At 39.4% G+C, this 22,207-nt stretch overlaps 1 protein-coding gene across 1 annotated transcript; it reads right to left on the bottom strand.

The window, feature by feature from the left end:
- Positions 1-5,276: 5,276 nt before the first annotated feature.
- gpa33a (glycoprotein A33 (transmembrane), paralog a) lies at positions 5,277-10,961 on the bottom strand (the record flags this gene model as incomplete). The annotated part of the gene is made up of 5 exons (XM_059553380.1): positions 5,277-5,943; positions 6,020-6,152; positions 7,041-7,157; positions 7,248-7,412; positions 10,718-10,961. Coding segments are annotated over 5 exons (1,116 nt in total), but the record flags the coding sequence as incomplete, so codon positions are not given.
- Positions 10,962-22,207: the final 11,246 nt, after the last annotated feature.

Consider the following 22,207-nt stretch of genomic DNA (forward strand, 5'->3'; position numbering starts at 1 on the left):
AAGTCCCAGGGGGGAAAACGGGACCGTACTGGAGGTCTCAGCCTCAGTGCACCGCGGAGGAAACGTGTAACTAGGGGGTGTCTACCCACTGACTGACCGTTGAAAGGGACGTGGTAAGCAGCTATTGCCACGTACACCTTTAAGGTGGAGGGAGCCTAGCTTGTAGAAACTCCAGAACTGTACCAACTGGGCAGGAGAAGAGGAGAAGAGTTTCCACCTCAGGGCGTACAGTTTCCTCGTAGAGGGAGCTCTGGATTGGAGGGGGGGGGGTCTCAACAACCTCGGTTGAGAGACCGGAAGATATGAGCTGTGCCCCCTCAGGGGCCACACCCACAACTTCCACAACTCCGGGCAAGGGTGAATTATTTTGCCCTGCGCCTAAGAGAGTAGATCTGTCCTGATCGGAATCTCCCATGGAGAGCCGTCGAGGAGAGAGATCAGATCTGCGAGCCATACTGGGTCCGGCCCGAACAGGGCTACTAATAGAAGAAGGGACCCCGTTCCGGCGTACTCTCGCCAGAACTCCCGGGAGCAGAGCGATAGGGGGAAAGGCATACAGACGAAGCCTCGGCCTGGTCTGTACCATTGCGTCCAGTCCCAGAGGAGCTGGATGAACCAGAGAGAAGCAGAGGAGACATTGCGATATCTCTTGAGTCGCAAAGAGGTCCAAAAACTCTCCATATCTACTTTACCCCCCCCCCCCCCCACCCCCCCGGGCCATGGCTCCTGTCTCGACAGTATGTCTGCTCACACAGTCAATCTCCCAGGAATATACACTGCTCCGAACGAGAGGAGTTTGTCCTGGAACCACAGAAGGATCTGGTGTGCCAGCTTGTACAAGGGGCGCAAATGCAGATCTCTCTGGTGACTGATATAAGAGATCGCCAATGTGTTGTCAGTGCGCACCAACACATGGTGACCTCTCAGGTCTGGGAGGAAATATTTCAATGCTCGATGCACAGCTAGCATCTCTAAACAACTGGTATGCCATGTCAGCTCTGCTATGCTCACGAGCGGAAATAACTGAGAGCAGTGCTCGCTGGAAGCCGCTGTGCCCTGAAACTGTTCCAGGGTTGGCAGACCCACCTCCCGAGGGCACTGAGGTGAGACGGGCACCGTGTAATGAGGTGGACACCGCTCTACCCCAGTAGGGGCCGCCCTCTGCAGTCATGACCGAAATGCGTCATGACTTCTTGGCCCGCTGGCCCCTGACACTCTGTTTGTACGGGGAGGAGGCTGCTCCCGCCCAGCAGTCCCTCCAGTACATCTAACTTAAATAACTGTCATTATATTCCTCAGAATTTAATGCAATCAAACAATCAGACAAGTAAACACGGTCTGGATTGTGATACAATACACATTGACGTGATATATTGAACTTCTCGAAGTTAGATAACGGTCATTAGATTTCTCAGAATTTAATGCAACCAAATAATCAGACAAGTAAACACGGTCTGGATTGTGAACAATACACATTGAAGTGATATATTAAAAAGTGATGTGACATTCAGCCAAGTATGGTGACCCATACTCAGAATTCGTGCTCCGCATTTAACCCACCCAAATTGCACACACAGCCAAAGTCATTAACTTCTCAAAGTCATTAAATTTCTCAGAATTTAATGTAATCAAACAATCAGACAAGTAAACACGGTCTAGGCTGTGATAAAATTCACACTGAAGTGATAGAACTAACTCCTCCTTATTAAATGGAGTTTAAACAACCAGACAAGTGGTCGAGTATGGAAAAATTCACATCAAAACTGAAAATGATGTAATACACGCGTTGCCTCGACAGCGCGTGAATAGCTTAGTCCCACAAACAATATTAATCCCCTCGGAGATTAAATAGCTGCTCATTAACGCTGCCCATATAATGTTAGGCATAACACTATTTGTTGTATACTGGTGCTTATGCAACTTTATGTTTGTGCAACTACAAGCTCGCCGACGCCCTCCGTGTCAATCTCCTCGGAGAAAGAAAGGCAGAGCGTCAAGCCCGATGCTCGGGGGGAAGAACCAGGAATCGGGCAGATCTGCGAACCCAACGAATGCCGGCACCGCTCCGCCTTGGCGAAAGCGGGACCGGTATCGCGAGGAACGCTAGCGAAGGCTCACTTCTCGAAGAGAGCCCTCCGGGATCGAAGCGCACGTGAAATCATACTCAGCACGCTTTGATCCCGGGCAGACCACGCACAGCGTTTAGCTTTGTTGAGCAGGGAGGAACACACAATCTGAAATGCGGTCTGGATACACCCTTCAGATGCCTAGTCTTAGCTTTGCTCTTTGATATACTAAAGCTACTTAAAGGAGCTAATAGTGACAAACAACAATAAATAAGACTTACAAGACAGAATGACATGCAAACACACATCGCTTGCTGAAAGACAAGAAGCTGAAGTCAGCTGCGTGGCAGGTGCCTTTATAGCTTCCTGGTCGCTACGTCACCCCGCCCGTGATGTCACACCCTTCTATTGAACAGATTGCACACAATATTCAGAGTTGATCTTGCCAAAGGCATTTCCCCAAAGCATTCGACACAGCTTGATTTCCTGAAGAGGAGCCCTTTTCTCTCGTCTACCAAACATAAATAATAAATCTCTGTGAGAAAATTCAAACTTTATTTAATGCTTCAGTTTCCGCGTACAGCTTTTACAAACAGCCTAAAATGTTATCGATCATCATGTTTGTCTAAGTATCAGTTCAAGTAAGTTTGGAGTTTGATATTGGATCAATAATGAATTCGCCCTCTAGTGTTTCTATCAGGTGTAGCAGCTCATCCCTTACGAAGATTAACCATGGTTTTACCACAAACAAAGCCAAAGAAATCGAACTTTATTACATTTGCGTCTTAATCGCTAGACAGAAAATATCATTTTAGAATTTAAGAATAGAATTCATAATCAATGGATCAGTTAATGAATCGGTCAATCAATCGGTCAATCAATAAGAATGTTTAGAAGCGGTTCAGTTACAAATACATGCCGTTACAGTTTGTGTTACAGTGTTACAGAGTGTGTGACAACAAGCCCCGCTCTCTTACATCGCTTAAGAAAATGAACCATAGTTTTATTGTAGTAAAAGTGTAGCAACCATGGATGTGTATAACCAGAGTTTTACTACAAAAAATGGTTAGTGTAGCAAAACCATGGTTAATCTGTGGTTATGGTTTTACTATAGTGAGCATGGTTTCCTGTTGTTCAAACGGTAGATCATTGTGCTTGCAACACCGGGGCGTGGATTCGATTCCCAGTGAATAAATGAACCTGAAAAATTAAAGCTGTAAATGTACTGTGAGTCAGTTTGGATAAAAGTGTCTGCCAAAAAGAGTAAAACAGACTGTCACTAATGATGAAAAATGCAATCTGTACGTAAAACAATGGTAAATTGTATTATTCACATTTTGAGGTGTAAAAAACACCTGTTCCCATAAACAGCAGGTTCCCATTGCTTTAACTTACCATAATGTGTGACTGCATGCAAATGTTCAGTCATTTAGTCAATACCTTTAGTCAAGGTTTTTTGTCAATACATGCACTTTCTAAAAACACTCTCAAACGGAGAAATAATAGCTGGAGTAAAAACATGTATTTAATGATTGCCATACAATGTATTAAAAAAAAATGACATGAGAAACAATATCATAAAGTATGTAGAAATCAAATCAAAACCTTAACAAATGAATCATAAAAAAAAAAAACAGCGTGATCTTCTCTAGGTTGATCAATACATTTCGGACATACACAGGTGAATACATTTTCCTTGACATGATACAACTTTTATGTTTAAGAATATTTATTTACATCTTTGCTGAAAATGGCCAGCTGCAAAACTCACAGATTGACGTCATCAAGAGGAACAGGACCACTTTTCAGAACCATGAATCATAATGAAGAGAGAAGTCTTTGGACAATAGATGACCGGTGTGGAGCGGTAAATGGGTTATAGTTAGAAACCTAACCACCGCAGTTCAGCTTCACTCGGTCACAGTTTAAAATAGAAGCCTGAATGTTAATCAGCTGAATCAGGAACCTCAGTGAAACCCATTTATCCACCAACAGAAGACTTTTGCTTGAATGTTTTGTTCTGAAACAATGCAAAAATGAACTAAACAGAAATAAACTGAAATCTAACTGATTCAAACTAGTTATTCCTATAAATGCAGTTAAGAAGTTTAGTAAAATGCCACAAGAAAGATGTCAACAAAGAGTCAACAAAAATCTGAAAAATTATAAAGTAAATATGAAACAAGGCTCTTTTGAAGCCTTTCACAATACAAATGAACAAGAGTAAAATCAAAGCACACCAACCCCATCATCCCTTACACACCGTTATAAGAGTATTTCACATGAACAAATATAAACACAAGAGATTAAATGGCCCACACTGAAGTGTGTCAGTGGAAGATTTATTAAAGCGCTTTTAGGCTATGTTCACACTTGGAGTCTTTCTTTACATTTTACACAGGTTTTCAAAAAAGTCCTGAGCGCTTTTTAATACGCCTCTGCTGGTGTCTTTCTCTGAAGCTCAGAGCGTCAAGTTGAGAAAAAGTAACTTAAAAAAAAAAAAAAAAAAAAACAACAATACAAATTGTAGGAGATAGCCGTAGATAGTTTGTAATAGGTTTGGAGCACAAGGAGTTGTTCGTTATGAGCAGGGCTTGAACTGACATGAGTAAGTGTCATTATATATAGAGAAAACACGGACAATTTCATCAGCGATTGTGGAGAGAATAGCGACTTACGTCCAGATGTCAGTAAAATGACACTTTTCATTGTGTATTTGGCTTAAAAGCATAAAGGCAGTTGATTTATTGGTCTTAGGTGACTCCCTTTGGTCCTGTTTGGTGTCGCAGCTTGACTTGTGCTAATATTTGTTGAAAATGTAATTTGTTGATTTTGGCACTGTACATACATTGTGTATTATTCGAAAGCACTTATTTGTTTAATATAAATAGGATTAATTAAATAAATGGGGGTGAGTACCAGCACTTCTTTTTTTCCACTTCAATCACTAGATATGAGCACAAAACTATCTAGTGTAAAATATTCTGCAGACCGTGCGTCATACAACCGGAGCTCCTGATCTAAATAGTTGTGAACACCATACTGTTTCCTTCCCCGAATAATGTTGCGCACCCACAAACAAACCAACATTCTCCTCCAACCAACTTCAAAAGCCAACGCAAGAGCCAACGTTTTTCTCAAGAGTTCTGCAGCACACAGCACTAGGCTACTGTTGTAGTATCAGTGAAAGACGCCCTCGGCTGCTATTCGTAACCAATACACAGCCAGCTTTTTATTTTACTAAAAAGTGCTCGTCAACTTTTTCTTGTCAAAAAAGACGCCAAGTGTGAACATGCCCTTATTCTGTCAAATCTCATATTCAGCATATTAGGTACTGAAAAACAATTGTTAAAGTGGATTATTTATCCATTTTCTCTTGTTTCTGTATATTTCTGAGGATCGACTCCGCATCAGCTGAACTCAATACTTCGGTTCTTTGGGTTTATTCGGTGGAACGCTGGGCGGTCTGTCGCGACTGTCGTTGCGGTCGGAGTAACGGTCGCTGTCGTAGCGGTCATCATAGCGGTCTCTGCGATCATCAATACGGTCTCTGCGGTCGTCGTAGCGGTCGCCACGGGCATCATAGCGGTCTCTGCGATCATCGTAGCGTTCTCTGCCGTCGTTGTAGCGGTCACGGCGGTCGTCTCTGTCGTACCTTTCAGAGCGGTCACTGCGATCGTCTCGTCTGTCGGTGTTCTGATCTTTTCGATCGGTGTAGTCGCTGCGGCGATCGTAGCTCCTCTCGCTGCGGTCATCAGGTAGATCACGTCGGTCTGCACTTTTCAGTCGACGCTCTTCCTCGTAGTTCACGTATTCGTCGCGGTCGTCCTCTTTCCTTTCATGGTCTTCATCTGTGTACTCTCCTCCTTCAGGCTTCCTGTGAACACAGAGGAATAAATCTGAGCGGACGCCTGCAGCGAGCAACGGATGTGCGAGATGTGTTTCTCACGTACACCATTGCAAATTCCTCAGCCTTTTCCCTCCGGCGACGGCAGTAGCAGCAGCAGCAGATGATGATTCCCACAACAAGAGCCACGGCCACAACGGCCCCGATGATCCCCGCCGTGGAAGCAATGTTCATGGACGCTACAGGAGAAGAGTCGGAAGAGTTCGTCATGACCAGTGTTGGCCAGTAAATAATTATTAGTGATAATATTACTTTGCGCAGGAAATAGTTTTGTAAGTAATTATTACAAATAAGACTTTTTATTCCATAAAACAGCTCGTTAGTTACTTTGATGCCTCAGACCCTACTGATCTGAAGTCCAACAATCCAATATTTCCTAGATTTATTTTCAGAATTCTCACGACTCATGGACACATGAAGTCACCAGTGCAGCAGGAAAGATCGGAATATGGGAAAGCGGACATTCAGTGGATAGGAATATTGCCATTACATTGATTTTGTCAGATTATGATGATCTGAAGATGATCTGAACAGCAATGTGTAAGCGGTGGCATTACTTTTATGGTATTACATGGCTTGTCATTGCACATCCCTCCGATCCTGATATAAATTATATTACAATCATTAAAAAAAAAAAAAAAAAACATTTAACAAACGTATATTTCTTTTGATAAAACAGAAATTAGGGCTACAATTAGCTTTAAGCTACACATGGCAAATAATGAGATTAATAAAAACCTTTTATTTAAACGTCACCATCAATCACAAACTAGTGTTTGTAAGCACTTCTGACTGCGATCCAGAGTGGACTTTGGCCAAATTATTAGACAGAAATAGTAACATTTCAGAATTTTTTTTTGGGGGGGGGGTAAGATACGCAATTACAACGCATGTTGGTCATGCAGAAGGTGTAATGTGACCAGTACTGTAACTAATTACTGTTGCCAGAAAGTAATAAGTAAATTAATAATATTACTTTTGAAAGGTGTAACGAGTAATAAATACATTTTTGAGTAACAAACCCAACACTGGTCATGACTACAGACTAGCACAGATCAGTTTCTTACGTGGATTGACGCGCAGGGTCACATTACACATCGCAGATTTGATTTCGTTGGTGGACGTGCAGATGTAGTAGCCAGATGTGTCCATGGAAATATTTAAAAGTGACAAAACCCCGATTTCTGAGGAGAGACAGACACACACACACACAAATCAGCGATGCAGGGGAAGAGGATTTCAGCATGTATTTGAGTAGCGTCACACACACGTACGGTCAGTGGCCTTGAGCGGCAGCGGTCGAAGGACGTTATTGACATTGTAGCTTTCCCATTTGTAGACTGGTGACGGCATTCCCTCCTCAGAGTGGCATTTCAGTTGGATGTTCTCGAAGTATTCTGTCTTCCCGACAACAGTGCAGATGGGTTTTGATGGAGCCACTGGCACAACAAGAACACACACGTCATCGTAGCATGCACATCTGTGACCCTTGCTGGCAAAATGAGTGTGAATGACAAATGAAACGAAAAATGCTAAATATTTGAGGTTTTCACAAAAGTGTTAATTCACCCAAAATGTTAAATAGCACATGATTTATTCACCCTAAAGTTATATTAATATTTATGCTGGCTCTTCTAAGCTTCATAATGGCTGTTATTTTTCAGTAGTCCAAAAGAAGTCCTATAAAGTGCGTCCATCCATAATAAAAAGTGCCTGAGGTGGCTCCGCGGGCTGAATGAAAGCCTCCTGTAGAGAACTCGTGAGTTTTTTTTTTTCAGTGGATGAAGTAGAACATCGGTGTAGCATAAGCTCTGGTGGGAATATGTCAAGTCAAGTCAAATTTTATTTCTATAGCACATTTAAAAACAACAGAGCTGCGCCAAAGTGCAAAGAAAAAATACAATTATAGACACGATTACACCCGATATAATCCATTTAATAGATCATATAAAAAAAAATCAAAAGTGACTTAATTAAAAGCCAAAGAGAATAAATAAGTTTTTAGAGCTGATTTAAAACTGGATAATGACGGGGCAGACCTCACAGCGAAGGGTTAACTATTCCAGAGTTTAGGTGCCACAGCAGAGAAGGCCCGACCACCCTTAGTTTTACAGCGAAAGCGTGGGACAGTTAAAAGAAGCTGATTGAAAGACCTGAGAATCCTTTGGGGAGTGTACAAAGTCAGAAGGTCAGATAAGTATTTTGGTGCAACACCGGATAGCGCCTTGTACACAAAAACTGCAATTTTAAAATCGATTCTGAACTTTACCGGAAGCCAATGTAAAATTTCTAGGATAGGTGAAATATGATCTCTCTTTTTAGTACTGGTCAGAAGTCTCTCTGCAGCATTTTGAACAACTTGCAGGCGAGAGATTGTAGTTTGAGGCAGACCACAGTAAAGGGAATTACAGTAGTCCAGCTGTGATGTAATGAAGGCTTGGATTACAATCTCTAAATCTTTCCGAGACAAGAAATGTTTTACTTTTGCAATCGATCTCAAGTGAAAGAAACTGCCTTTTACCACTGAGCTGACTTGTTTTTCAAAATTAAGTGCCAAATCCAATGTAAATCCGAGATTCCTTACATGAGGTCGAGCACTGACAGGGAAGGAACCAAAATTAGAAGTAGATGAGAAACTAGATGGGCCTAAGATCAAAATTTCGCTCTTACTTTCATTTAATTGTAAGAAATTTGCCATCCAACATTTGATCTCCTCAAAACAGTCACACAGTGCTTCCAGGGGATAGGACATATCAGTTTTTGCCGGTAGATAAAACGGTGTATCGTCAGCATAACACTGATTGGATATCCTATGTTTTTCAAAAATGGCACCCAGTGGCAACATATAGAGTGAAAGGAGCGGGCTTAAAATGGACCCTTGGGGCACACCACAAAGTAGGGGAACAGATGTAGAAGTAAATTTCACCATATTTACTGAGAAGGTTCTGTCTTTGAGATACGAGGCTTACCACTGCAAGGCAACGCCCTGAATGCCCACCACTTTTTCCAACCGATGCAGCAAGGTACTATGGTCGATCGTATCAAAAGCAGCGCTTAAATCTAGTAAGACAAGTACTGCGTGCGATTCGGTGTCGAGGATTTGCAAAAGGTCATTGTTGACCTTCAACAAAGCAGTTTCTGTACTGTGCATAGATCTAAAACCAGACTGAAAAGAATCAGAAATATTGGATGTACTGAGATAAGTATTCAACTGGCTATGCACAACTCTCTCTAAAAGTTTAGAAATAAAAGGCAACTTAGATATAGGTCTAAAATTATTGATATATATATATAGAGATGGATCCAAATGGGGTTTCTTAAGCAGAGGGTGAACTACAGCATGTTTAAAACTAGCAGGGACAATTCCGGTCGCTAGAGAACGGTTAATAATGTCTGTTACACCTGGGCACAAAGTTTCGAACACTTCCTTAAAGAGACGAGTAGGAACAACATCAGACTCACAACTGGAACATTTTGCCCTAGAAACAATATCAGCCAGCTGAGAAGAGGAAACAGGGTGAAAACAAGTTAGTGAATCGATTGGTGAACAGGTCAAAGGTGGAGTATATATTACTGGCTTAATGGAACCCTTGATCGTCAAAACTTTTTCATTAAAAAACTGTGAAAAGTTGTGAAAATATGCTAGTCTTGCAAGAACTAATGTCTTTTTACAAGCAAAGTTTCCTTACTTCAGCAAAGGGAAATCAATTTACTCGGAGTATAAGGTAATCCTCTAATATTTTTCTTTACAAATCCTTTTTTTTTTTTACTTCTAATTCGTGACTGGTGTTTTGTTTTTCTCTCTCCTCTGTGCTTCCGCATTCATCCCTTCTCTTCTCTTCTCGTCTTCCATCATCCACTGGAAAGGTTTTCTTTGGTGAACATCTTAGTGGAAGATAGCGATTAGTGGTTATAACATTTTAAATATGGATATTATTCTTACAAAAACTCACTGATTTGCTACAGGAGTACTTTATTCACCCCTGCAGCCATGTGAGGTTTATTATTTTTGAACAGAAACCCATCAACTGCTATTATAAAGCTTGGAAGACACAAGCGTTTTTAATTATAACTTGGATTGTATCGCTCTGAAAGGAGAAAGTCATGTGCACCTAGGATGCCTTGTGGGTGAATAAATCATGGGCTAACTTTCGTTTTTTGGTTAACTATCCCTTTAAGTGTATGTTTGGGAAAAAACATTTGATGTGTAACAGTATATAAGATTTACATTAGGTCTTAATATACACATGCCATCGGTCGCATTGATGTTAGTCTAACAAGAAAAGGAGGAAATCACTCACTGCTTGATTAAACTGCTTTTGTCGTTTTAATAATCAGTTTATTTGTAATGAACAAATAAACTGATGTGTTCTTGTTTTATAAATGTTATTTCTGAGTTTTTTATTCTGTTCTGTACAGCACTTTGGTTGTTTTCAAATGTGCTATAAAAATAAATATTGTAAAAAAAAAAAAACAATAAAAAAAAAAACACTAACTCGTTATTTCTCAATTTACTTTGCTGACTGAGCAAAATAAAATTGACTAATTTTTGAACATTTGTTCAGTGTGACTTATTTTGTCAGCACAGGTCACATTTATTCATCTGCACTGTACTTGAGTGTTGATTACTGAAGAGATCTGACCGATGATCCTCCACACAGATGATGAAACATACAGTACAATCATTTTCTGTATGTTCAGAAGCATCTCTCTGAAAGGTTGAGTGGATGGTGGTGTCTCTTACCCAGGACCATGAGATTGGTCTTGTCAGACAAACGGCCCTCTTCATCTTCCGGATCCTGAACTTTGCATTCATAGTCCCGTGTGTCTGCACTGGTGACGCTCTGGAGCTCCAGGTTGGCTGTTCCTTTCACCATATCCACCACTATGTTTGCCCGGCCTTTATATTTAGTGTATATCGTAATTTTCCCAGTAGAGAAATAAGCAACGACGCTAATCTGGATAAAAACAGTACAATCAGTCACAAAACATTAACACAGCTCCATCCCTGCTGTAAAAAAAATAAATAACAGAAACCACAGTATTTGAAATGGTTTCACTGGTTATATTGGGAATAGCAGTGATTTTAATGGAAACTGTAATGGACCCTATTGGACTCCACTGGTAATTGGCTAAATGGTTAAAAGTTGATGGTTTGTAATAGTATTTGTAGTGGAAACTATTAGAATTTCTGTGATGGTGGTGATTTTAATATCAATGTTGATAATGAAAAAGATGCATTGGGATCAGCATTTACAGACATTCTGAACTCTATTGGTGTTAGACAACACGTTTCAGGACCTACTCATTGTCCAAATCATACTCTAGATTTAATACCGTCACATGGAATTGATGTTGATAGTGTTGAAATTATGCAGCCAAGTGATCTCAGATTATTATTTAGTTTTGTGAAAACTTCATATAGCTAAAACTGTAAATTCTACTTCTTGTTACAAGTATGGAAGAACCATCACTTCTAACACAAAAGACTGCTTTGTAAGTTATCTTCCTGATGTATCTGAATTCCTTAGCATATCCAAAACCTCAAACTTAAATGTAACAGAAATCCAAAAACTTGATGTAACAGAAACTATGGACTCTCTCTTTTCTAGCACTTTAAATATAGTTGCTCCTTTACGCTTAAGGAAGGTTAAGGAAAACAGTTTGACACCATGGTATAATGAGCATACTCACACCCTAAAGAGAGCAGCCCGAAAAATGGAGCGCAGCTGGAGGAAAACAAAACTAGAGGTATTTCGTATTGCTTGGCAGGAAAGTAACTTAAGCATTAAAAACAGCTAGATCAGATTACTTTTCATCTCTTTTAGAAGAAAACATAACCCCAGGTATATATTTTCAGTACAGTGGCTAAATTAATGAAAAATAAAGCATCAACAGGTGTTTATATTTCCCAACATCAGCAGTAATGACTTCATTAACTACTTTACTTCTAAAAGCAATACTATTAGAGATAAAATTGCAACCATTCAGCCGTCAGCTACAGTATCACATCAGACAGTGCACTATAGACCCCCTGAGGAACAGTTCCACTCATTCTCTACCATAGGAGAGGAAGAATTGTATAAACTTGTTAAATCATCTAAACCAAAAACATGTATGTTAGACCCTATACCATCTAAGCTCCTGAAAGAGGTGCTTCCAGAAGTCATAGATCCTCTTCTGACTATTATTAATTCCTCATTGTCATTAGGACATGTCCCCAAAACCTTCAAACTGGCTGTTATTAAGCCTCTCATCAAAAAACCACAACTTGACCCCAAAGAACTAGTTAATTATAGACCAATCTCGAATCTGCCTTTTCTGTCCAAGATACTAAAAAAAAAAAAGTAGTATCCTCATAATTATATTCCTTCTTAGAGAAAAATAGTTTTTCCAGTCAGGATTTAGACCGTATCATAGTACTGAGACTGCTCTCCTTAGAGTTACAAATGATCTGCTCTTATCATCTGATTGTGGGTGTATCTCTCTATTAGTTTTATTGGATCTTAGTGCTGCATTTGACACAATTGACCACAACATTCTTTTGCATAGACTTGAACACTTTGTTGGCATTAATGGAAGTGCATTAGCATGGTTTAAATCGTACTTATATGACCGCCATCAGTTCGTAGCAGTGAATGAAGATGTATCCTATCGATCACAAGTGCAGTATGGAGTACCTCAAGGCTCAGTACTAGGGCCGCTACTCTTCACGCTTTATATGTTACCCTTGGGAGATATCATCAGGAAACATGGTGTTAGCTTTCACTGTTATGCTGATGATACTCAGCTCTATATTTCTTCGCAGCCCGGTGAAACACACCAATTTGAAAAACTAATGGATTGCATAGTCGATATAAAAAACTGGATGACGAGTAATTTCTTACTGCTAAATTCTGAAAAAAACAGAGGTGTTAATTATAGGACCTAAAAACTCTGCTTGTAATAACCTAGAACACTGTCTAAGACTTGATGGTTGCTCTGTCAATTCTTCGTCATCAGTTAGGAACCTAGGTGTGCTATTTGATCGCAATCTTTCCTTAGAAAGCCACGTTTCTAGCATTTGTAAAACTGCATTTTTCCATCTCAAAAATATATCTAAATTACGGCCTATGCTCTCAATGTCAAATGCAGAAATGTTAATCCATGCATTTATGACCTCAAGGTTAGATTATTGTAATGCTTTATTGGGTGGTTGTTCTGCACGCTTAGTAAACAAACTACAGCTAGTCCAAAATGCAGCAGCAAGAGTTCTTACTAGAACCAGGAAGTATGACCATATTAGCCCGGTCCTGTCAACACTGCACTGGCTCCCTATCAAGCATCGCATAGATTTTAAAATATTGCTTATTACTTATAAAGCCCTGAATGGTTTAGCACCTCAGTATTTGAATGAGCTCCTTTTACATTATAATCCTCTACGTCCGCTACATTCTCAAAACTCAGGCAATTTGATAATACCTAGAATATCAAAATCAACTGCAGGCGGCAGATCCTTTTCCTATTTGGCGCCTAAACTCTGGAATAACCTACCTAACATTGTTCGGGAGGCAGACACACTCTTGCAGTTTAAATCTAGATTAAAGACCCATCTCTTTAACCTGGCATACACATAACAAACGAATATGCTTTTAATATCCAAATCCGTTAAAGGATTTTTAGGCTGCATTAATTAGGTAAACCGGAACCGGAAACACTTCCCATAACAACCTATGTACTTGCTACATCATTAGAAGAATGGCATCTACGCTAATATTTGTCTGTTTCTCTCTTGTTCCGAGGTCACCGTAGCCACCAGATCCAGTCTGTGTCCAGATCAGAGGGTCACTGCAGTCACCCGGATCCAGTACGTATCCAGACCAGATGCTGGATCAGCACCTAGAAAGGACCTCTACATCCCTGAAAGACAGCGGAGACCAGGACAACTAGAGCCCCAGATACAGATCCCCTGTAAAGACCTTGTCTCAGAGGAGCACCAGGACAAGACCACAGGAAACAGATGATTCTTCTGCACAATCTGACTTTGCTGCAGCCTGGAATTGAACTACTGGTTTCGTCTGGTCAGAGGAGAACTGGCCCCCCAACTGAGCCTGGTTTCTCCCAAGGTTTTTTTCTCCATTCTGTCACCGATGGAGTTTCGGTTCCTTGCCGCTGTCGCCTCTGGCTTGCTTAGTTGGGGACACTTCATCTACAGCGATATCGTTGACTTGATTGCAAATAAATGCACAGACACTATTTAACTGAACAGAGATGACATCACTGAATCCAATGATGAACTGCCTTTAACTATCATTTTTGCATTATTGACACTGTTTTCCTAATGAATGTTGTTCAGTTGCTTTGACGCAATGTATTTTGTTTAAAGCGCTATATAAATAAAGCTGACTTGATAGTGTTACTGCTCAGTCAGCTTGGTCAAAACCCCCAAAAGTTTGTTCTCCATTTCATACTCCGTGATGAGAGATGCAGATAGTGATAAGAACTGGTTAATAAAAAAATAATAAAATTTTAAAAAAGTAGTAAAAACAACAGCACATAAATGCCATAATGTAAAAGGAGTTATTTTATGCATTTAAATGGTTTCCTTTTTGTTTGCAAAAAATTTTTATGTGTTCATTGTGTTCATATTATCTTGTGCATTAAATTATATATTAAAAAACAACACCATCAGCTTGTGCCTTATATTGTGATCTCGAAAAATATTTTAGTACATACATTTGAGAAACGTTCTTTTATGTGATGCCATACTTACATAAATAGTCCTGCACTCGTCGCCTTTTTGGTAATTTCATGGCTAAAATGACGACAGACCTACATTGTAGGTTCATAGTTTTTTGTTAGATTTATTTATGATGAAGAGATAAAGAGTGTGAGTGTGAGCATGGTAAAAGGAGAGGAAAGTGTGTTTTACTGACATGCAGCCTAACAACATCTCATCAGACCGTAGTTCTGTTCTACTGAAGCTCTTTGACTGGCGCGGAGGCCAAGCTGAAGTAAAGAAGTCATAAAGAGATACAGTGGCTATGCGCCTTTGCATTTCTTGGTATTGAGTGGGTGTCAGCAGGGATGTATGTGCGAGCACCAGTGGTGTTAGTTAAGGACTCTTCTGTACTGAATGAGTCTTGTGATGAATGCGTCTGTTTTATTACCTCTGGATCATCCTTGTTGTCCGGATCTGCCGTCCATGTTATTGATGTGATGCTTTTACTCGGTGTGAAAACACAGGGAATCACCGCTTTATCGCCCCTCGCAACCTTATATACAGGATCTGGGATTGCTACAGTCGTGCCTGAAGTCATGTGAACCCCTGTGAAACACAAAATTTGAATATAAAGCATTTTATTAACTATAGTTTGCATTTAACACTGCATCATCTGACATTTTTTCAATGTTTTATAAAAGGAGTCTCTTCTGCTCACCAAGGCTGCATTTATTTGATCAAGGTAAAACAGGAATATTGTGAAATATAGCTGTAAAATTTTAAATAGCTGTGATAGATCATTTTTAGGATAATAGGATTATTTGATGAATTGAAAAGCAATCAGAAATGTTTCTTGAGCAGTAAATCATCATATTATTCTGATTTCTGAAGATCATGTGACACTGAAGACTGGAGGAATGATGCTGAAAATACAGCGGAGCATCACAGAAATACATTACACTTTAACACAGATTCACACAGAAAACAGATAGCTTTAATTATAATAATAATAATATTTCACTGTTTTTACAGCATTTTTGATCAAATAAATGCAGTCATGCAGAGCAGAAGACTTCTTTCAGAAATCTTCTTTTAAAATTGTAACTTGAACCTTTTATTCTAATTATATTATTTTTAATTCAATAGATAATGTCTATGAATTACATTTATTTTTACTGCTCAGATGTTTTGAGTTAATGGAGTTCTCGGAGTGAGATTAGTGATCGGTGTTTGGGGCGTTGGCTCGGAGCCATCGCTGTGACACGGCCTACAGCCAAAACTACAAGATTACCATCCCATAACTGAGAGTCAGGTGGAAACTACTAGCTGGGACATTGTGTAAAAAACATTTCATTCATTCTAAATTTTCTTTTTCTCCTCTGTTCAGAAGCGTTTGAAGTGACCCAGAGACCTCAGAAAGTGCTTCCTGGTGAGTGTGTTTGTCGTTCTGCTGGATCTGAATCTGAGTGTGGCTCACACACTGATGAGGAACACACACATTCACACAGATTAAAGCTTACTTACCAGCAAAGAGCAGACATATGCCAAATATTCCCAGTGTTCCTGCCATCTCTGTGAGCGTCCAGCGGTGTCTCAGGTATGAAGGGAACTAAAGGTGTTGAAGACACTGAAACTCACTCTCTGAACCAATGAGATTCAGGAAATGGAGAGCAACGCCCCGCTGAGGTCGAGTCTCGTCTTGCCCTGTTGCTCTCGTGTCTCACAGTTTCTCGTTTGAGAAACCACACAGAGATCACAGTAACATGAGTCTGTGTCCTACTTATGAAGAGCAAAACCCAGATCAATCAAGGGATGTCTGTATTGAGTGGAAGCAGTGTCAGGGTTAATTGGGAACTCTTGGAAACTCGTTTCTTACCATTTTATTCAGTTATAGACTGACAAACACACACTGATTTGCATCAGATCCAGAGAAACTGGTTTGACGAGTAATATGATGAGGGAGTGACAACAGTCACTCACACACAAACACACACGTTTGTTTCTGTGCATTGTGGGGAATTTCCATAGACTTTATTACTTTTATTCTGATCAAATGATAATTTCTATCCCCCAACCCTAAACCTAACCCTTAGAGAAAACCTGTTTGCATTCTTACACTTTCAGAGAAACACCATTTACTATTTTTAATCATTTTTGTCCCTTGTGAGAACAGAAGCCCGGCCCCAACAGTGTCAAAAAAAATTATCACACACACACACACACACACACACACACACACACACACACACACACACACACACACACACACACACACACACTCTCATTCTCTGGAACATAAACAGAAACCCTACAAACTCTCAACCACAATGGTTTGATCTAGTGATTTTCAGTGATGTCACAATCTTTTGAATTATGTGACCAATGACCACTGAGCGGCTGATTTGCATTATTCATGTGCAGTGGTGTCCTCTGCTGGCTAATTAAAAGATTGTTCCATCTGAGACATGCTGAAGATCTTACAAATCACATTTACACACGTGTCAATTTCTCATCGTGAGTTATTAGCAAAAAGCGCAAGTTAATCTGCTACTTCAAGCTTTTGATTCAGCAATGAACAAATGTTTGCTGTGAGACAACATTGCAATCGCTTAGAAACAAACTACTTTGAATTATTAAAAGAGAAAAAATCAGTATATTTCATCTAAGGCTGTGGCTGTTCTTGTGTTTCACTTTTCTTCAATGATGTTGATTGTTAACAGCAGATGTTCATCACTAATGTGCAATCATAATTTAATTAATCACTTAATTATCTCATTAACTTTAACTCTTCGAGGCTTGGGATTTAATTTGAGACTTGCTTTCTTTGTTCTTCTCTGGTGAAGCTGGCGAGTTCATGAGTGGAACAAAAGTATGTCAGGACTTTTACTCTTTGGCCCTTGGGCTACACACCTCTGGTCAGAATAACCCAACTGCTGGGTTAGTTCCTTTTTAACCCAGCATCTTTTAGAGCGATATGTAGTGTTTTCTGTTCTGATGATTATATTTTGGTCAGTTGCATTTAATCACTTTCTTCTCTTTATCCTGAATCTTTCCCATTAGAACTGAGCCAAGACTAGGTTTAGGGTTAACCCTAGGGTTAATGGTTTCTGGATCAGGAGCATCAGTGAAGATGTGTGTTATTCCTGATGCTGGAGTTCTGGATCCGTCTCACTGGAGCCTCTAGAAACTCTCACCTGGCATCGCTTCTGCTGTCCTCTCGCTCTAGAGTAGATTGACCCGAGTGACCTGCCGTGAGTCCTGACCGCACAGCACTGATTGGCTGATGGAGGCCTTTGATTAGGGTTGATTGGTGATAATGGAGGCTGTAATGAGCGTGTCCTCGAGCCGCATCAGATTCCCTGAGATGCATGCTGATGAAGTGCTTACCACATCTCGTGTCTGTCTCTGGGTGATGTGGATCTGCACGGCCCTCAGTGAAGCACATTTACTTCATTAAGGAGCGTGTCTCGTCCTCATATGAGTAATGACGAACTGGAATGTGCTTCGGAATGAGAGTAAAGAAGATGACAGGAATGTCAATTCTTCCATTAGATTCTATTCCTACATCTCTGTCTTGAGGTTATTATTGTAAAGTGAAAGCTATATACATAAAAAGTATGTAGAAGTTATATAGAAAACTAACTAGAATATCATCTTTGTTGTGGCATGTCCTAAAATTTTCAAACTCACCCTAAAATTATAAAAATGATTTAACAAAGCTAAACCATATCAGTCAGCTCCTAAAGCCTTGCATACTGCGGATCCCCGTCCAGCGCGGCGTTACCGTACGGCAGAAGGAGAAGAGCCAGACATGTGAAAATTACCAGAAATTTATCCAAAAGTCATATCTCTATTATATATTATTTTAAATCGGAGGGTTTTATAAATATTTAACCAATGATAAGTATTAAAAGAGCTTGTCAGTGAAACTTATAGCACCATGGACCCTCAAGCCCTCGCGAAACCTCGTCACTTCTTCAGTGTTCACAGCCTGAAGGAGACCGATCTCTTATTCGCAAAGCAACGGTAAACAAATAACTGTTTGAGTAGTACAGCATTTCTTTACTCAAACACTATGTCTGTAAAGGCTAATGTTTTTGTGTGTTTGAAGACTGGAGAAGTAGGTTTTTTGTTATCTAGCCAATATACTTTTTTACATTTTAAATATCCTGTGCATAGTGCTTTATCGTTTATATCATGAGATTTTGGCCAAGTGTATTAAACAACAAGAAAAACTAAGTGCCCATATAGAAACAATAAATGTTATTTAACTTGTAAAAGGTGATTGCCTCAGATGCGGACAAAACACAGATCTCCTCATTCGCCGGCCAAAAACCTTATTAACTCCATTTGAGCTTGTTTTTAATATAGACTAGTGTTAATTGCATGTGACTACGCGGTGTTGTTTAATTACAGATTCTTTTCCACTTTTCTTTATTTTTTCCGCTGTGTTTTATAGATTGTGCGATATAGCTACACATAGTCCCCCACAGAAATTTAGGACCTTAAATGTAACTTTTATTATACAAGATTTTTTTTCTTCAAAACTTTTTTAGGCCTTGAAATTGTTTTAAAATCGCATGGCATTTCCATGTTGTTCATGACCTTACAGACCCTAAAAGCAACTGATGCACGTTCTTAATCACTTAAACTGGTCCTACAATGCGAGTGCTCCGTTCTCTCTCCCTTCTGTAATCATATACTGGATCCGATCTGTTCCGGGACCTCGCAATTTACAAATTAAGCACTGTGTATATGACTTTCCTTTGAGTTTTTTTAAAAATTATCTTTGATCTTTCGAGCTGTTTGATGGCACTCAGCAGGTGTTAACTTGCATCAGTCCAAGAGGAGATTAATAAAAAAAAAAAAGTGTCTCTCACATCTCCGGGGGTGAACAAAGAGCTTCTGTAGTGACTCTGTGTTTTTGTAATAAAAATATTCATATTAAAATTGAAATAACCATTCTAATGTAGCTAAATTAATAAAGTAACCCTTATGACTGGTCTTGTGCTCCAGGGTCACACATGTGTTTGTGATGTTTGCTCTGCTCTGGAGATCATCAGCTGTGAAGGAAGCGATGGACATCATTCATCGCTCCTGATCAAACATCTCAACTGTTTCTGTGGAACATGCAAAAGATGCAGGGAAATATTACAGCTTATATCAATTTCACTTTATATTTAACACCAGACCTAAATCGAATATCAAATTCAGAATTAACCTAAATTCAGAATATCTACATTTATGGATAAACTGTCTCTTTAATGGATCTCAGATCTGAATAAATATTACTCTCTGATTGGCCGACTCTAGCAGTGTGTAAGCCAATCAGACGCCTGCTAAGCTGCTAAAGGTCATGGTTCTCTGCTGCTCTTTGTGTTGTGCAGAGGCTGAGTCAGTGTTCCTCTCTGAACCCAATCACAGAACATTCGCTCATCTGGAGGCTGTTACTAGCTCATATGATTTAGAGAAGGCTTTATTGTGTTTCAGAGTGAGGATCAGATCTGGTTTAGAAACACTGTAATGTGTTTGACTGCAGGTGTCACTCTTGTAAAACAGAGGACAGAAGTGTTTCTTGTTGGGGCTCCAGAAAGCCTTTTCATGAATCTATATTAATACATAGACATTTCTAGCTATAGCCTGAAGCATAATATCAATTAATATGCTAATTATTTAGAAAATAATTATTAGACTAAAATGTTTATGTTTATATTTAATATATTTAGTTTTTCTTCAGTTAATTATATCTTTTTGTCTTGTGGTGTTATATACTGGTGTTTTGTGTGTGTTTATCACTAATAAATGAAGGATTCTTTAATGTTGCAGTTTTCAGTCTGACTCACAGACGGTTATTTTTATGATTTGTTTGTGGATTTTGTCCTGAAACTGATGCACTCAAACACGTGACACAGAACTCGAAAATTAGAATTAATGATGTCTCACACAATCATTCCTCGTCCTCTGAAACCTCTGTGTTTAAAATATGATCTTGAGTTGATTTGTTAATAAAGTCGAGCTCATCGCCGTAACACAGGCCACTGCTGTGGAGTTCTGAATGGTTGCTAGGGTGGTGTTATGCAGTTGCTATGTAGATGTAGACAGGCTAGTGTTCACTCACTAGCACCTTGCTGACAGCTGTTTTAGATCGACTCTAATATACTCTATAGGATTTCCATTCAAACTGAAAGCATAAATCTAATCAAAACTGACACACTTAATTACTGGTAATCCACCCCAAAAAAAAAAACATTTGAACATGATGTAAATTTAATAAAAAGTAAATAATAAATGAAGTAAATAATGATATTAACATCTCAGTCCATTCACAAACACATACTGTACATCAGCCCCCAGTAGTATGAATGCATTTCAGCTGAATAATGTCTGTTTGCTATTATACTGTTTACAGAAGAATTGAATTCTATTTGCACAATTTGCACTGGCTACCAATAGCTCTTCACATAAAATTCAGGGTATTAATGTTTGCGTAAAAACCAGCACTGGCTCTGCACCCATTTACCTAAATGTATCATTACTTCAGACTTGTGTGCCTCTAGAAGCGTGCGTTCTGCAAGTGAACGTCGCTTGATTGTTCATCCCAAAGAAGCACAAAGTCACTTTTACAGACTTTTAAGTTAAATGTTCCTCCTGGTGGAATGACCTGCACAACTCAATCCTTAGTCCTTAGCCATCTTCAAGAATCGGCTGAAAACACATCTCTTCCATCTTTATTTGACTCTCTAACTCTAGCACGCTCTATTCTAATTCTATTCTTAAAAAAAATGTTATAGCACTTGTTTATCATTGCTCTTTGGTTGTTGTTGTTTTTTTGCTTCATTTGTAAGACGCTTTGGATAAATGTTTCTGCTAAATGACTAAATGTAAATGTAAATGCATAATTAATCATTATTTTCCTGTTTATCAGAATAAAGCTACTTTGACACAATCTTTACTGTATAAAGTAACTGATAAATAATAAAGGTGGCATGAATGATCAACAGAAGCACTCATTCACATCAAAGCAGCAGTCGAGATCTGACCCTAACCCTAAGTCTTTTGAGAAACCACTGCAAATGATTTTTAAAAATGAAGGTTGCTGCGTGGCATTATAAAGCATCCTTTTGTGCAGATAAATGCATGTTCATGTAATGCCAGCAGCGTTCATTTTTGAATAGCTTTTTGGTCAATGATTTATTATCTGTCTTATTTATCAAAACTGTAATGCATGTATGATATTTCCACGTGAGGCACAGATAAATAATGCTAAAGATTCAGATTAAACTTGGAGCACAGAACTAAACTGAAACTGAACAGAAATGTAGTTCTCTCAGGAATAAACAGCATTTCTCTGCGTCTTCCTCAACAGAGACTCATCCGCAGTGACAGAGACTCAAGGGCACGGTCACAGAGACTCGTTCAGCGCTCATTAAACTGCAGAATCTGAATCTGAAGGGCAGAGTGTTGAATCTGATTTAATACAGGCTGAAACAACATTTCAGAACCAACGAGCCATAAAAGCAGACTTCAGAAAGC

Source organism: Carassius carassius, chromosome 7 (assembly GCF_963082965.1).
Source record: "Carassius carassius chromosome 7, fCarCar2.1, whole genome shotgun sequence".
Lineage (NCBI taxonomy): Eukaryota > Metazoa > Chordata > Actinopteri > Cypriniformes > Cyprinidae > Carassius > Carassius carassius.